Below are 14,333 nucleotides of genomic sequence, written 5' to 3'. Positions count from 1 at the left end.
AAATGAACCTTAAGATTTAACGTTTTTAACATTTGTTAATCACACAAATTCGACACCACTAAATTCATATGTAAAAATACTTCAATATACTATGTCACTGGTATTACATTATGAGACACTATAATATAGGCAAAGCTAGCTACGTGCCATGTTGGGCTATATAGGTACAGGTCAAACTGACTTGGTCAGCCAAGCTAACAGGCACTAGAGGGGCTATATAGAGGCTAGTGGTAAGACCGGACACATGGTAAGATCATCTGTCCCTGTTGACTTGGCCGAGACTCTTTGTCGGGCTCGCCAGAGATGATTTGACCGAGAGTTCTTGGTTAAGGTTGTTTCCAAGGATTACGAAAGACTCTTGGTGAAAGCTCCGTGTTCGGTTTTTCGTAATTGAGACAACTTAGGACTAACTTTTTGCTAAGTGTTGATTAAGCTAGGTGAAGTCCACACCAAGAGTTGAGCAAGGAGACATCCATGGTAGAGATGGTGTTGCCCACAAGTTGATCAAGTGCTCAACATTTGAGAAGATGAGAGGAGCAAAGCGAACACTACTATAGAATGAGCTATGGCAACACCATTATCACCGCTAGTTATGTAATAACCGGCGGTGAAATTGTTTCACCGTCGGTTGGAAGGACGGCAGGGCGTGGATACCAATTAAATTGCCGGTGAAAAATTCTATCACCGCCCGGTAGCCGTTGGATCTAGTGATGATCTTTAGGGTTTGTATCTCTATCGAATTTTACGTAGAGCTATCTGTGATATCCATTATGGCCGCATGCCCTAAACGGCCAGTGGTGGACCGGCGATCAGCAGTCTTTGTGGTTGTTCAGTACTGTCACGACTACCAATGCCCTTTCATCACCATTACTTTTGTAGGCAAAAGCCACTACATATTCTTCATGCCACTTGCCCTTTGATACCACCCATCTTCTTTCTTCATCTCCTTCTTCCAACATCCACAATGTCAGACGACTTCTTCAAACTTTCTGACAACGACTCCTAAACTAACGAGGACGAGTTCTAGCAAAGCTGGCCCTCTAGCGACGAGGGCTCCAACGACTACAACTCTTTTGATCAGAGTTCTTCCTAGGACTTCGAGGAGGAGCGGTTCTTTGATGACGCCTACGGCTCTGCGAAGGACGACGGCGGCGGCGATGATGATGAGGAGGACGAGGACGCGAGGTGCGGGGACCGTGACGTGGTGACCTCTAAGAGGGGGTTAATTAAAAACTACTTCTAATTATGGCATCTATTTTTCTCCTAGTCAAAACCTATGCAAGAAATAATCTATCTAAATATGCAACTGAAGTTTTGCTAGGTGTGTTGCTATCTCTTCTACAAAAGAATTATGCAACCTAAGTTCCAATCCTATCAACTAAGTTAGGAACATAAATCACACAACTCAAATACACAATATAAATGTGGAAGCTTAATTGAGATAGAGATGCAAACTCTCGTCGACGACTCCGATATTTTTACTAAGGCGATAAGAAGCGCACAAACTTTCCCTAGTCCTCGGTGGAGCCCCTCTCAAGGGCAAGCTACCCGCAGGGTAACTCTATGGATAGCCCCCGGCCCTTCCCCACGCACAAGTGGCTCTCCAAGATGGCCTCTCTCGGATCGCTCCCCGTCGTCTTCTAACCAAACCGTCATTGGCCTAGTTCCCTTAGGTACACGGTACCGGCCACACCACAAACGCGGTTGGTGTGGTCTCGCAAGACTACAAGCCAGACATTATCATTTTCTTTTGGTGAAAAATATCTTTGTAATGTAAGAAGTTTAAATATTGTTATAGTATGGATGTCAATGGAAAGTTACCTATTGGGGACAATATCAATGTCTAAAATGTAGTACATTTATAGACATATGTAGTCAATAGGCTAGAAATAGCACTATTGCATTGTATGTTTTTTATCAACTCTTGTGTCCAACTTTCTATACAAATTGGAGTGGCTACAACATAAAATTTCTATAAACAACCAAAGTGACTAAAACTTATTTGAACACAAAGTGACTAGGACATATTTTTGTATTCTCTCCAATTTCCTTTTGAGTTGTCGAATTATTCTTTTTCTTTTGTCATCAAATCCAACATTTACGCCTTCTCATGTGAAAATGATACTGGTATATTGCTCTTCACATTTATTTGCCTAGTAAATCAATAAGAACAAATAAAGAACATAGCAGTTGTATTGCTACGAAATGATTGGATATTTTCTTATGTTGGCGTACATTGTAGCCCATCTCTTAATTGGTACTTTTGTATTGTTGAAAATGAATCTTTTCCAACTCCAGGCTGGATACAACGAGTACCTATAGCTTCTCATCTGTGTATAAAAACACCTTCATTTCCTTATCTTTTACCCCCTTCACATTTTTCCACCGCCGCCGCCGCCGCTCTTCACCTTCTCCCCTTCTCCTCCGGCGATCTTGTGATTCCCCTAGCAAAATTGAGTTCCCCTCCATGCAAGTGGGCTTCCTCTGCTCTTGGACCTACCGTGCCGCTCCACTTTCTCCGGAGTGCGTGGGAAGTTCGGTTCAACCCTTCAAGGTATCTTTCAAATATATCTTTCTGATATCTGGATCTATAAGGTTTATAGCAATTTTCCATTAGTGAATCATGTCTGTATGGGCCCTAGAAGCTGCTTATAGAGTAGATTTAAGTTTGTTTGGATAGTTGTGGAGATATAGCATGTTATTGCTTGAGATCCAACCTTGTCTTATACCCTAATATAGTGTGCCTCTATGCTATTTTTATTTGTCAGATGGGGCATGATGAGAGGTACAAGCAAGTTGCAACACTAGAGATCCAGTCGACGTCTTCCAAACAAGAAGAAAATAAGGAGTGGGATGTGGAATCTTGCAAGCATTCTCATTGTACCATCACCAAGGTCCCGATCTCTCACTCTCGCAACCATGGTACTCACCATGAGTCCACCCCATGCGCATGGGATTTCATGGGCTAGCACATTTCCCAAGAGGATTGGCAAGCATGTCGCAGGGTGGCCTGCACATCGTAGCACATGAGAGGCCGATGAAGGAGGTGATGAGGACATGGAAGAAGAGGATGAAGCAATTGAGGTTACCTTTCCCCGTATCACCACCCCAAAGCGGGCATTTAGAGGCCATGGCTCTGGGATAAGTCCGGTGGATTATGCATCGGGGACTAAGAGTACTATGGCTAGGGACAACTGGTATGAAAATCCCTACATCAATAAAAAGCAAGATGTGGTTATGGATCATCGGTTTTGGAATCTCTTTTAGTGTGACTGGTATATCTCTGTGATTAAAGCCAAGAGTTGTCCTATTGTTCCAATGAAATTGGTTCATTGGCAGCATATGCATGATAAGAGGGACGGTGTTTTTGACCATGTGCTAGAGAAGGAATCTATACTCCATCATAGAGTACCATGGTGATTGGAATGAGGAGGTTGTGGCTCAATTTTATGCCACTCTCTATGTTGACGAGGATCATGAAGGGACATAATCCATTTTCTATTGGATGACAGAAGGTCATCATCTCTCTTGCTCAAGGACATCCTTTGCTTCACTCTTTGGATTTGATCTTCAAGATCTTCAGAAGACAAGGTTGCACTCTTATGATGTGATGGGGGATGAGCAGATTGCTTTTATGTATGATGAGCAATATGGTAATGTTGAGGTTTGGACTACACATGGGTTGATTCCATATTACAAGTACCTCAACTTACTTTTTTGCATGAAAGTGGATCCTAAATTTGGAGATTCTTCCTTAATTCGTGATATGTCAAGGAATTTGCTTGTGTGGATGTCAGATATGAAGAAGAAATGTTTTAGTGTGGTGGATTTCATTTGGCAAGAGATTTGGATTTGCTCATATACACCAACTAGAAGCTGTGGTTATGTTCCCTATATCAAGAGGATGATTGAGCATGCTTCGACATGCACTTTCTACAAGGCATTCAAGCATAATCATTATATGTTGCAGCTCATGAAGGACCTTCCACAACCAGCTACCACTTTTAGGGATCCTTCACCACCTCCAAGGTCTTCCTTCTCCACTTCTTGCCATGAATGTGGCGGTTCATTTTTTACATTCTCTCCCTTTCTTAAGGCCATATTCAATGTGTGCTCTTACATTGCTAAAGCCATGCACAATCATAATGAGTTCATGCAACAAAAGCTAAATAAAATTGAAGAAAGGCAAAAGGCCATTGAAGCCAAGCTTGAGCTCCTGACATCTCCTATTGGACAAAACTATGGTAGTTCCCCTCCTACTTTTGTGGACCCATGAAAGCCCTATTTGGTTTTGGATAATTAATAAAACATATTTGGACTAATCCTTGCATCTCAGTGTGTGACTAGATAGGATGGTCCAACCCAAGTGAAGGAGCTAGGTGGCGCTCATGGATGGATATGGCCACATAAAATGAAGTCCATGGTGGTGGTGTGGACATGTGATGATGATCAAGCTCTGGTACTTAGAAAAGAAGAAAGAGAAAAACAAAATAGGCTCAAGGCAAAGGTGATATCCATAGGGCCATTTTGTTTTGGTGATAAAGACATTATAGAGAGTGTGATCACATTTAGGATAGATGGTTGTACTATTAAGAGAGGAGCTCTTATCGGACAACTCAGTCATCTAGTGCCACTAGGTGTTGGAAAACATGCATTTGCATTTTAGGCCTAGTGCACAATTGGTGAGAAGTGATTAACCTTTAAAAATGATTATGAAAATGCTAACACACTTGCACGTGATGGTGAAACACTTGGAGTGTTAGAGCATTTGCAAAGGTGGTGAAAAAGGTGAAGATAAGGAGGCGAAACTCGGCTAGGGGTGCTGCCACGGGGGCACCACCACCCCTTGTCCGGTGCACCGCCACCCCTATGGCGGTGACCGGTTGGGAGGCCGAGGGTAGCAAGTTGCCCTAGGGCATCACCACCCTATCTGGTGGCACCACCACCCCAAGGGTGGTGCCCACCTGACCTTGGCCGAGAGCAACAGTGCAGGCGCGGGCACCAGTGCGTCCGGTGTTCACCGCCATGGAGAGGGCGGTGCACTGCCTGGTCACCGTCACTTGTGGGGTGGTGGCACTACCTCTTTTATCTAGAGAGCAGGGGAAGGGCTGCTAGGCACCACTGCGGGCACCGCCACCATGTGGGTGGTGCACCGCCATAAAATTTTGGAGAGTGGGGTTTCTCGGGTAGATGGCCAGGTGGTCACCGCCACCCTGTCCGGTGCCCTAATGGCTAGTTTCTAGCCATTGGAAAGTGTCTGTTGGAGGGGCATATCCATGTTTGGTGCCAGGCACCGCCGTGTCCAATGCCCTCGTAGAAAGCTGCTGCAATGGGGTAACAGCTCTATTTGCTTATGGGCTTATAAATAGAGCTTATGGCTAGCCTTGGCCACTCTCTTAGCACCTCTAACAGCTACATACACCCTTTGAGAGCTGAGCACACCACTCCACTCACTTGCACACTTGATTTCATCATCTTGAGTGAGATTGGAGAGCCTCTAGTGCATTGCTAGTGTTCTAGCATCTTGTGGCACTAGTTGGGCGATTTGGGCTAGTGGAGATCTTGTTACTCTTGGTGTTTGCCGACACTTAGATGACCCAGTGATTGGTGGATCATTGAGCAGAGGAAGGTGATTGTCTTCGGCTCTGATCATTGTGATTGCGAGGGGTTCTTGTGCCTTCCTCGATGGAGCGCCAAAGGCAACTCTAGTGGATTGCGCGTGGCTTATGTGATCCTCATCTTGTGTTGGTTGTGCGACACTCGATTGTGGGTTTGGCGTGTGATGCCAATTAGTGCATGAACCTCTAAGTGAGTGAATCGCCACAATGAGGACTAGCTTGTGAAAGCCCTAGTTTGGTTTTGGATAATTGATGAAACCTAGGACTAACCTTTGATCTAAGTGTGTGAATTAGAAAAGGTGGTCCTATCCAAGTGTTTGAGCAAGATGAGGTCCATGGTGATGGAGGTGGACATGAAATAAAGATGATCAAGCTCAACTTGGAAAAGAAGAAAGAGAAAAACCAAAAATCGAGAAGATCAAGGCAAAGATATAAGATATGTTTTTGTTTTGCACTCAAGACACCATAGAGGGTGTGAGTGACTTAGGATCGATATCCGTACTATAAATAGGGGAAATCTTTGACTAAATGGTTTATCAAGTGCCACTAGGTGACATGACTCTTGCATATGCATTTAGGAACCTAGTGTGCTAACTTTGACCCTTGCAAAATGCTTTAAAAAATGCTAACACACGTGCACACAAGTTCTACACTTTGTGGTTAGCAAGTTGGAAGCAAGGGCGAAGTTGTTGTGGACTTAGAAAAAGAAAAAGGAGACATCAATGACTGTAACAGAACCATCCAATTTATAAGAGCACAAGTACAATGGCAACTGCTGAGACAGTCGCACTTTCATACTTGAGCCCATATAAACCCGGTAGTCTGTCAAGTATCACCAAGGATCTCAAATTTTAGCCACATACAAACCAAGATCATACATGATTCAACATCAACATGCCATATGTTACATAAAGTTCACAAGTAATTCAACATACATTAGAGTGCAAAGATAGTTATTATAACTAGTATAATGCCCGTACTAACGCTACGGATTTTTCTTGAGAATGTCTCTTAAAATAATAAAATTATTTTTGCATAGTCTAATGTAAAAACAATTGTACTTGAGTCTACGTATAATTTTCTAATATTATGACCATCTAAGTTACATTTTGCCTAACTCCTTAATCATCTCTTGAAGATATTCAGGGATGTTGTCGGAACATTCATTTGCACGACCCGTCAAAACGTCTGCCAAGAATTCTATCCTCAGTGAAGTTGAGAGCTGTGCATGGTATATAGATTAACAATAAGTTACTGTTTTTCTATGTAGTGTACAATATATAGCTAGAGACTATATATGCTTACATTGTTGATCGGTGGCAATCTTTCGCCGTCCCAGAACTTCATGAAATTATATATAAGAAAGCCTCCCAGTTTCCTGGACAAGATCAGTTGTTTATTTGATGTAAATAAATGAAATAAATTTTTTTGTGATATAACAGGTGAAATATATTACAACTGGTTACCAGTATTTATTATGTGTAACCTTTGTTACACATGTAGGGTATTCTTTCTTCCAGTCATAAATATTGTCGTTCCACTTAGAATTTGATAGCCCCATGGCGAGACTGAACATTCTAGCCATTGTGTGGAACGTAGGTATATAAGCCATTGTTTGATCATAACCCTTGAAACATGGACCATCTTGAAGGGGGTCCATAATGTGCACGGTTTTGTTTTGCATGTCCATTATGAATAAAATGTACAGTCCGCTTTGATAATATGGTAGTAGAATCTAAAAACAAACATAGAGAATATAAGTGCTAAACAAAATAAATTAATTTTGTACAGTAGTACACATAACATAACTTACGTTGTTACAATCTTTAATTTTGTAATCCATGTTTGCAAATATCAAACAACAGGAAAACACAGAGGATCGGTATTGAAAATATCAAGTCATGGGGAAAAGGACTCAACATTATTATTTTTTAACCCACTAACATTCAGCCCATCTATTAAGTAGGTTCTTTTTGTTAGTGAAAGGAGGTCAGAGGCCCCGTGTATTGCTGTGCGCATGTGGCAAAAACAAAAAAAGAAAGAAGAGCAAGAGTAGGATTGTAGGAGTGGTAGATCGCTGTCGCTCTCGTCCCATCCAGCCCATCCAGAAGCTGAGAAACCATGCAGCAGGTGCTCATCGTCCGTCCTGAACTCTGATCCGTCCCATTTTAGAATTCAGAGGCAGAGCTCGTGACTTCACTTCACTGCACCTGGATGTTGACGACCTTGCCCCCTGCTTTCAGCTTGGGTATGGTGATGTAGAGCACGCCGTCCCTCACCTCCGCGCCGATCTTATCCATGTCCAAGTTCTCGGGCAGCTCCACCCGCGTCCTGTACTGGCCAAAGCTTGCCGCTGGCCATGCCTCCTCCTCGTCTCCCTCTTCATATCCGCCGCCTGCTGCTGCTTCCTGCTTCTCGTCACCGCCAGCACAGTCCGAAGCTTTGTTTTGATAGAAATACTGCCGCCAACTATTACACCAATATTAACAGTGATGTAAAACCATCTCAGTTTTCAAGCATTGTTTCTGGGAGTCCCTACAATCTTGTATACAAAGAGCATTCAAAAGGGGAGAAAAAAACAGGAGTTAAAAACTGAAAAGAACAGGTTTCAAATTTGCTGACCAGTGAGTAAGGTAGTGTTGAACCCCATTTAGATGGCTTCAGCTTCAACTTTGGAGGCAGGATAAGAAAACAGCTTGGTAGCATTAGTATAACTCAGCTCGCCAATTCTGACTCTACCAGTTCAAGGAGTGATGCGACATACTTAAAAACCTGGAAAATAAGGGACCTCCACAGTTTGAAGTATTTTCTCATCCCATTATTGCTTAATATTAAGTAAACATGCCTCTTTTGTTAAGATGGAAAGCTCAATGCTCTTGCACTGGATTGCTTCAACAATTTAAACAAAAGGACATAAGTATTATAAATATACAATTTTGCTCTTCAAATTGCAAACATGAAGGAGAGCAAGCATATTTTGTTGTATATTTTTTCTTTCGGTTCTTGCTTTTGCCTGCAAGACTACTTTATTGTTGAAAAGGCACATGAACACATAAAACGAAAGAGTCAGGAAAAAAGCTTCTCCAAAGAAATTCTAGCCAAGTGCATCCACGAAAAAAAACTTACAATATGGATGTGCTACATTTAATATCGTTCATCTACTACGTCTCGGCTATGCTAACAAATGAAATATGAAATAGGTAGTGTCAACTTAGCTTTATATTGTCAACTCTTAGCTTTATATTATCAACTCTGATGTAGAACTCCTGCAGCCAAGCCAAGCAACAGGATGTAAACCTAGCTTCAGTTAATCAAACCGTTGTATCATGAGTGCATAGGTAGTGTCTGAATTCAATTTGCACCACCGCAGCAGCAATTCAATCAGCTTTTTGCAGGATATAGTGCTTAGTAGTATTAATTATGCTGGGGTACAATTTTGAAGCGGAATAATCCCATAAGCTGTTGTGAGGAAATCCAGCAGTAATCAGTTACAGTCCCCAAATGTTTCAGCTTCCCAATGCTGACAGAGAAATAATTGCAATGTATATTATATAAGAACACTTCAGATTAGAGATAGTTGTGAACCGTTTTCCCCTTTGCCTTTTTCCTATTTTATGAAAGTCCTCGTAGCACCATGTGCAGTTGAACTTCATCAACCTATTGAGAAATATCGAATGTTCACCAGAGATTAGGCACCTCATGGTTATATCATTTTCTATTACTATAGGTAAAAACACTTAGACTCTTATCAAGGAAAAACATAGCCATGGCAGCTATTTCCAGCAAAATCAGAAACTATATTAACTGATACTTGCCTGCTCACTGTGCACGATCGTCGTCCTTGAGCCACCCGTGCTTGGCAGATGGTGCACAGGCGTGCTACGCCGCTGCCGGCAAGCCCTGGTCGGAGATCCGTTGCAGCCTGCGCTCGTCGCTCCTCGCTCGGCCGCAGGCGCTAGGCATAACCACCGGTAGCCCTCCCTCCACACGGTTGTCCGGTAGCCGCCCAGCCCAAGATCCTACACACTTGGCACTCCAGAGTCTGGTCAACGCCTTCCAAGCACACCATCGCCTCGCCTAAGTCGGTCGCCACTCGTTCGCTAGGGTTTGGCAATTTGGGATTGGGAGAAACAAAAGTTAGGAGAAGAGGAAAAATGGCCAGGGCTGATTTCTGGTTACCGGGACGCTGTGTCCTGGTCCGCCTCGCCGTGCCCATGGAGGGAGGCGGGAGTGCAACTGCGGCGGGGAGCGGACACGGGGAAGAAGAGGCACGGATGCGGTGGGCGGTCAGGCGTCAGGCGCAGCCGAGCAGGGCGATCGAGGCATTTTTGTTTTTGTTTTTTCGTTGATACGGACGGCGTTTGTTTTCTTTTATAGGGACGGGAGCGTTGAAGCCTCCGTGATGAGTCTTAAGTTTTCAATTATAGTAGAGATACCATGTTCGAATTTAGTAGCGGAAGAAACATAGTTTTGAAACCATCACACACACGGTTCCGATACATTCTAGTTTCATGATTGTTTCCAACAATGGCACATAGAGAAGCTACTAGAAAGGCCTTGCCCGTCGGCCTCATTCCTCATCCATGGTGGGAGAGAAATAGTTCTCGCAGTAGCCATGATATACCACACCATCTACAACAGGTGGGAATAAACCCTGAGTACTGGAATGTACGCAGCTAGACTTACCCATCATAAACCAAAAATAAAGTAACACCAAGGAGTATGCAAGGCTTTATAAGTGGATTTAGCTTGACATCATTTTGCATAAAAAGAAAGCCACTAGTTGAGCTACACATTTTATAATTCGGACATCAAGTTAATTATAGCTATTTAACTCTAGATTGGCAACTAACCTATGCCAAACATGTTGTATATAATTATATAGCATCACATTAGTAACCATAGCCATTTATTATATCATCATCATAACCATTTCACTTTCATTAACTTACTACAATAGAAGGAAGCTCAGTCAAGTTTCTCACTATCCGGGAGATACGGCGATTCAAATCGATTGCAACCAGCTGGACGAAATCCTAACACAAACCCACACTTCCCCCGTCGAGGTCATGTCGGGTCACCTTTGGGACAACTCAGGTCTCATTTTGCGGGTTCGTATAGCATCGCACAATCAAGGACCAACTGGTTGCCAGGACGATCAGGCCCAGCCTGCCCTTGGTCATATCCATGTCCCTACACATCCTTACTTCCTCCAATGTGTGCCCTAATAGCTCGACTTCCCCGCCTGAGTTGAGCTACTTGGCTTCACGGTCAGAACGAGTTATCCAGCCAGCTAAGTGAGAGGTTGTGTTCAAAATGATTATGGACCAACAACGATGTGGTCCTTAATCAGCTCAAACGAAATCGCATAAGTCAACCTACAACATAGACTCCATCCGGACTCAATTTATATAAATATCAAATGGTTATTTCTACGATAGCAAATATAGCCAACTATGACCAAGTACCCACCTAAAGCCCGCAGGTGATAGGAAATCACCTGACTTCTACCGAACTAAGCATGGCTAAGCATATATTTGATCCTGGACCTACATAGGGTTCAAGGTATATTTCTGGACAAGGAGATTATATGCATCAAGTGTTTTCAAACAACTCCTATAACCTAATTTATCAAACATAAAGAACTCAGGTTAGTATTTATAAAACATGGGAGACTTAGAATGCTCCGAGGCTTGACTTTTAGGTAGGCAGAGGGTTTGTGGTCAGGGCACTCAGGCAGCTCCTCCTAGACCTATCCTTCTCCTTTGGGAACCTCCTGTTGTGGGATCTCCTGTGGGTCTCCTCTCCTTCGAGTTCGAACTCCAGCAGTGTTACTCCCTCCGGCGATCCTATATGCATGCACATGTGCATAATAAATAATAGGAATGCACAGAAGATGAAGTGCAGGTATGATATGATGCAAACATGGGCTGATTATGACATGATAAACAAGCAGCAAGCTGATTAATATAAACATGTTTAGCATGGTGGCAAGTGGTGATTATCTTCTTAGTTAATTTGACTGAGTAGGTGCATGTCTCTTCTCTAGAAAACAAAGTAACACTCACCATGTTCTAGCAACCAAAGGTACAGGTGTTCATCAACAGTAAGAAGCCTAAAACCTGCAGCTAACAACTTACCTTAATTAGCCTAAGCATCTAATTAACAAGCATCAAGCTCACATAAAGAAAACAAGTCAAGAGAACTAGATACAAGTGAATTATAGAGCAATAATTAGCTAGCTGCATACAACCAATCAAATCTAGGCACAACCAAATGTACCAACAAATTATATACATCACAAACATGCTAGAAAGTATAATGGTTAAGCCCAAATAAATTATTTATATGCCTTTATTAATTTCCTTAGGTGACAAGGTGAAATAGAGAACTAGTATTTCTAGTGCACAGTAAATTCTGTAAAAAAATACAATAGCTTAAGAGTGCATTCAATAGTACAAATTTCATGCCTTTTTAACCATTATGGCACCCTCTAAAAAAATGCCAAGCAAAATAGGCTTATAACAACTTAAATAAGTTCATCTTAGTGACAAGTATCAAACGACAGATTTCATATTTTTCTTAAATTCACCCTATCACAAGAAAGCTGCGAAAATTAACTCATGCACACAAGCTACATAAAACATGCCATAATCAAATTCACAAGAAAACTAGCATTTAACCAAGTTAAATCAAAACAGCAAAGTAACGACATGTAAACATCAGGCTCATTATTTTTCTTAGCTATAGAATGTCAAAACAAAGATAAGAAAACTGGAACCATGATTTTTGGATACTTCTAACTCAAGTTAAGCATTTAACAAGATTTCATAGCATTAAAAATTATAATTTAAACAGCATCCAAAACTGTAGCACACAACAAGTTTTATATTTTTATCAGATAGAACACTCCAATATGAAACCAACAAAATTGGTTTCACTCAAACCGGACTCTCCTAGCTCAAGATATGGATTTTACAAGTTCATCACAAATTCTGGAAAATATAAAATGAAAACCAACAATCCTTAGAAGCTGCTAGATGCACCCAGTGTAATGCACCCAATGGAGCTGACTACTGGGACCCAAGGTCAACTCGGCCCCACCCATCATAGGCACAGAAGCAGGGGCGGTGCTTTGACCGGCCGTAGCTCGCCAGCAGCGAACTTTCTGGCGATGGGACCACCACCAACGGACTCCTCTCACCGAGATGCATCTATCAGGATAGGTTAGTGTTGGGTTCATAAACCCAGGGTCTCTCATGGATTGGCTTCTCAACAAAGGCTCGGCCCAGTAGACAACATTGCGAACAATGTGCAACTCATGGGCCGGCCCAAAAACCTAAACGATAGGCCAGAAGGGCAATCCAATCTCCGATTAGAAGGCCTAGCCAAGGAGGAACGGTGCCCGCTTCTGACTCTAGCCCGCCTCTCCGACCGAAAGGCCTCACTAAGGAGGAACAACACTTGCTTTCTGACTCTAGCCCACCTCCAGATGGCCTCTCTGATCGGAAGGCCTGGCCAAACACCACTTCTGACTCCGACCCACGTCTCTGACCGGGGATGCGCTGAACCCCTGCTTACAGCTCTTCTCCGACTGGCATAATCAGAGTCGATTGGGACCAACCGACCGGGGATGCCAGCTCGGTGAGGACTAGGAAACGGACAGAGAAAGTAAGGCAGGGCATTCAAGTCAATCGTAATACCAAGAACCATACCCTATACACCTGTAGGACAATACCAACAAGGCATGTCAGAAGGGTGAACTACAACCTTCCTGACATGTCAGGACCCAAGCAGTGTTGTGGGCGCTGACATTTTCCCTATAGTGTTGTGGGCGCCATAAACTCCCATTCTAGACAAACACGGTATGGCTCCCCCACATACCTCTAGGCATCAATAGTGTTGTGGGTGCTGGCATTTACCGTACCAGGTGAACATAGTAAAACCCCCTGCATGCCTCTCAGCATCAACAGTATGGCGGGCACCGACGTCTGCATACCAAAAGAAGACGACGCAACCTCCCACATGCATCTGACATTAACAGTGTTATGGGCGCCTACAATCATCTTGTATCCGATGGCATGGGCAACAAGCCTTGGCATACGTATACTCTCCCTCTCTCACTTGTAAGGTCATCCCCTTCATCTATAAAAGGGGACGCGCTCTCTCCCAATAGGTAGATCGATCTATCCACAACAACTCGAACAACACACACAATAGGAGAACCACTAGGTTCAAACCCTGAGCACACGCTCAAACACTTAGCACATAGCGGAGCTCCCGTCACTCTCGGCCGTTTAGACCGGAGTCCAATCGGACCTCCTATACCTCCCATCTTTCTCCCTTTCGTTTATAACCCCACATCAAACTTCGAGCACCTAGGCTCAGGAATAAAGTCACTGACCGACTCAAACTAGACGTAGGGCATGTTGCTTGAACCAGTATAAACCCTGTGTCATTGAGTGCTAGGCCACCTCCAATCACAACATACAACAAAACTACAAATATTTACGTGTTGGTCATTTTTTGCACCGACAGTTGGCGTCGTCCATGGGGAAGATGCTGTACATTCATACTTTTTGGTCATTGGATGACCCACTTTTCCGCCACCTTTGCCATGGCAGGCACAAGCGATGCGACTCGCTTTGGCTCGCTGGAGTTTCCCGCACTCCCACCTATTGGAATATGGGTTCCACCCATCTTCAAGCCATCCTA

At 43.2% G+C, this 14,333-nt stretch overlaps 1 protein-coding gene across 1 annotated transcript in view; it reads right to left on the bottom strand.

The window, feature by feature from the left end:
- Positions 1 to 6,720: 6,720 nt before the first annotated feature.
- The window catches only part of LOC136461262 (uncharacterized), a 35,891-nt gene continuing 28,278 nt past the window's right edge, over positions 6,721 to 14,333 (bottom strand). Inside the window, exons 3-6 of the mRNA XM_066460629.1 lie at positions 7,829 to 8,077; positions 7,085 to 7,353; positions 6,924 to 6,996; positions 6,721 to 6,840 (exon numbers count right to left, since the gene is read on the bottom strand). Coding sequence (XP_066316726.1) covers positions 6,721 to 6,840; positions 6,924 to 6,996; positions 7,085 to 7,353; positions 7,829 to 8,077 — 711 coding nt within the window. The remainder of the gene's footprint in view (positions 6,841 to 6,923; positions 6,997 to 7,084; positions 7,354 to 7,828; positions 8,078 to 14,333) is intronic.

The sequence above is a fragment of the Miscanthus floridulus genome, chromosome 6 (genome assembly GCF_019320115.1).
Source record: "Miscanthus floridulus cultivar M001 chromosome 6, ASM1932011v1, whole genome shotgun sequence".
Taxonomy (NCBI): domain Eukaryota; kingdom Viridiplantae; phylum Streptophyta; class Magnoliopsida; order Poales; family Poaceae; genus Miscanthus; species Miscanthus floridulus.
Note: the sequence above shows the minus strand (reverse complement) of the source record. Positions and strands in the feature narration are given on the sequence as shown.